Below are 2855 nucleotides of genomic sequence, written 5' to 3' on the forward strand. Positions count from 1 at the left end.
TTATCCACACTCCCAGGCCTGTACCCCAACAGATGACCCAACCCCGTGGGGGAGAATTACTAGTTGGCTCTTGTCTCACACACACACACACACACACACACACAGGGCCACCCCGTGTACAAACTCACACATGTCCAGGCAGATAGTCCCTTGCGAGTGACACCTTTTTCCTGCTCTGGAGCTAGGGACGGACTTGCCCACTCCTTGGCCCACACGGGAACCCTGGGGGAGGGAGAGACGTTTGTCTGAGCTGTTGGCATACCCAGGCCAGGGTGAGGGGGCCAAGTCCGGACCCAGAGCAGGTGGCTCAGCAGCTGTGCCCAGGCTGGCCCTGCCAACTTGCTCACCCACTTGGACAAGCCAGGAGCCCCAGGGCAGCCTGCTACAATCCAGGGCTAGGCGGCCCAACAGGGAGATGGGGAAGGCACCTCCTACTGGGAAATGGGGTGACAGAAGTCCTACCTCAGACAGACTCTGGGAAAGCCTTTCCTTTAGATCTCCCCTTCCTCTACCTTGGGTGAAGAGGGAGGTGGCCCAGTGACCTGGTTCTCCGACTTACATGGTTTGTTTGAATACTCAACCCGGAGGGGGACTTAGGTTGATCTGCATTTTAACCTCCCCAGGTGACCCAGGTGGCCCAATGACCACCTGGCAAGACTCTAGAAGTCTAGAGGATTTAATTTCATGACACTGGGGAGCAGGGAAATGGCCAGTGATGGGAAAAGAACTGACTTGAAAGACACCGGAAAACACTCAGTTCAGGTCGGTAAAAGCGACAGTCCAGATGTGGCCTTCTAGTCCCCCTCCCCCCTCCCAGCACCAGCTGGGAATGGGGTCAGGGGTCAACCCCCTCCCTCAAGGCCCTCCCCTGAGTCCAAGAAGTCACTGCAACTGTACCGCAGTCTAAAGTATTTGTTTAATAACAACAACAACAAAAACAAAAACACCCCACAGAACTATTGTAAAACAATATTCTCGGTGATCATTGTAATATACAATACCAAGCAATTAATTTCCTCAGAAATCTGAGAAGCACCAAACGTGACCATTTTTTAAAATGTTTGCTTTTCAAAAAATAGAAACACACGGGGGGCCGTCCCCCCAAGTCTCTGGTGGCTGGTTGGTGGAGAGGGGAGGGTCGGCCTGCCCTCTCAGTCCGCCAACCCTGGGCTGCATTCAGCAAGCGCCCCACGGTCGCTGATCTCAATCTTGTTCCTCCCCACCTCCGGCGAGGCGCTCGGTAGGATCAGAGAGCACGAATTCCTCTCGCTCCCTGGAGGGCTGGGGTCTGCCAGTCCTTGAGGGAGGCGCTTCAGCGACACAAAATGCGATCGTCCGCTGGAACACAAGCCGCCTGTGGGAACGAGAGAGAAGAGGTGAGACAGGCAGGTTGGAAGGGACGAGGCTGCAAGCCCTTCCCCAAGAGAAGCGTTAAGGGAGCGCTCTCTCCGATCTCGCGTAGGCAAGTAAGCGCCCGAAAGGAGGGGGAGGACCTCGGGCCGAGTTTCCCCCCACCGCGGGCCTCAGTTTCCCCATCTGCAGAAGGACAATGCTCCCGTGCTCCAGTTCGGACCTCACCTCGGCCGCCAGAGCGCTGATCTCGCCGTTGAGGGTGCTCAGCGGAGCCCGGGCCGGGAGCCCCCGGCCCCCGGGGGTCCCGACTTGGGATTCCGAGTTCAGCTCCAACTCCAGGTCCCAGATGTAGTCGATGACGTGCTGGAGGATCTCCACCCGGCTCACCTTACGGTTCTGGGGGAGGGTGGGCACCAGCTCCTTGAGGCGCGAGTAGCAGCCGTTCATGTCGTAGAGCAGCACATTCACCTGCTGCTCGTCGAGCAGGGCAGGCAGGCGCGCGCCGGCGCCCCCCGCGCAGCGCGAGATGGCCACGCTCTGCTCGGACAGACAGCGCACCACCTCGCCCGCGCCGCCTGCGGTCTTGCCGGCCTTCAGCGCGCAGCTGGGGCCCGCGGCGGCCGCGGCGCTGCCAGTGGCGACCTTCATGATTCTGGCGTCGGAGTGAGAGAGCAACGAAGCGCACAGAGGACGCCGGGCGAAGGCAAAGAGAGACCTCGGAGCAGGGAAAAGACGGTTGTAGAATGCGAGGTCGGAGCCCCGCAGCCCACGTTTTATAGAGACGCCGGGCGCTCCCCCGCCAACCCAACACACCCCACTAGAGGCGGGCTCAGGGGTTCAAAAGCAGCCAATGGGAGATCTCAAGGCGTGGCTTCGAGCGCCTCTGGGTTCCGCCTCCTGCTCTGCTTGTGCACCCTCGCGGCCTTGGAAAGGGAACCCGAGTCTCAGCAGCAGAGAGAGTGGGAGGGCACGGGGCGGGGTGGCTAGTGGAGGCGAGGGCTACCTTGGGCTCCTCGCGGAGGAGGCTTTGCCGACAGGAAAATGACTTGAACAATCCGTTTTCTCAGGTTCATTTTCTCACCTCTCAGCTCCCTTTTATAGATGGGAGAAACTGAGGCCCCTGTGGGGAAGGGGCTGGCTCTGGGTTATCTAGAGAGCCCTTGACTGGGGCCTGGGCTTCTGGGAGCCTGATCTCCCGGCTCTTTGGACCAAAACTTAAAGCGGGCCCCCCTTCACACTCTGCTTCCCAGAGCTGGTCTCCCTTACCCAATTCCCGGAGAAAGTTGCTGGTTAATGTTTCTGGGACTTTTTTTTTTTTTTTTTTTTTTTTATACCCAGGCTCCTCGGGCTGGGAGCAATTAATTCGAGAAAGTCTTCCTCTGGCATTGGGGGGCTGGTCCTCCGGGACACGAACTAGATAGGAGCCCCGAGGGGTCTGCATCCCCTGATTCTACCCTAAGTTTGCATCGCCCTGCAAAAATTCCCCATATCTGCATCGACTA

At 58.5% G+C, this 2855-nt stretch overlaps 1 protein-coding gene across 1 annotated transcript; it reads right to left on the reverse strand.

Annotated features, from left to right (window-relative positions):
- Window positions 1-897: 897 nt before the first annotated feature.
- ID1 (inhibitor of DNA binding 1, HLH protein) lies at window positions 898-2644 on the reverse strand. The gene is made up of 2 exons (XM_042930135.1): window positions 1579-2644; window positions 898-1354 (listed from the first exon to the last, which is right to left on the reverse strand). The coding sequence occupies exons 1-2, from the start codon at window positions 1999-2001 to the stop codon at window positions 1313-1315; spliced, it is 465 nt and encodes a 154-aa protein (XP_042786069.1). The 5' UTR covers window positions 2002-2644; the 3' UTR covers window positions 898-1312.
- Window positions 2645-2855: the final 211 nt, after the last annotated feature.

The sequence above is a fragment of the Panthera leo genome, chromosome A3 (genome assembly GCF_018350215.1).
Source record: "Panthera leo isolate Ple1 chromosome A3, P.leo_Ple1_pat1.1, whole genome shotgun sequence".
Lineage (NCBI taxonomy): Eukaryota > Metazoa > Chordata > Mammalia > Carnivora > Felidae > Panthera > Panthera leo.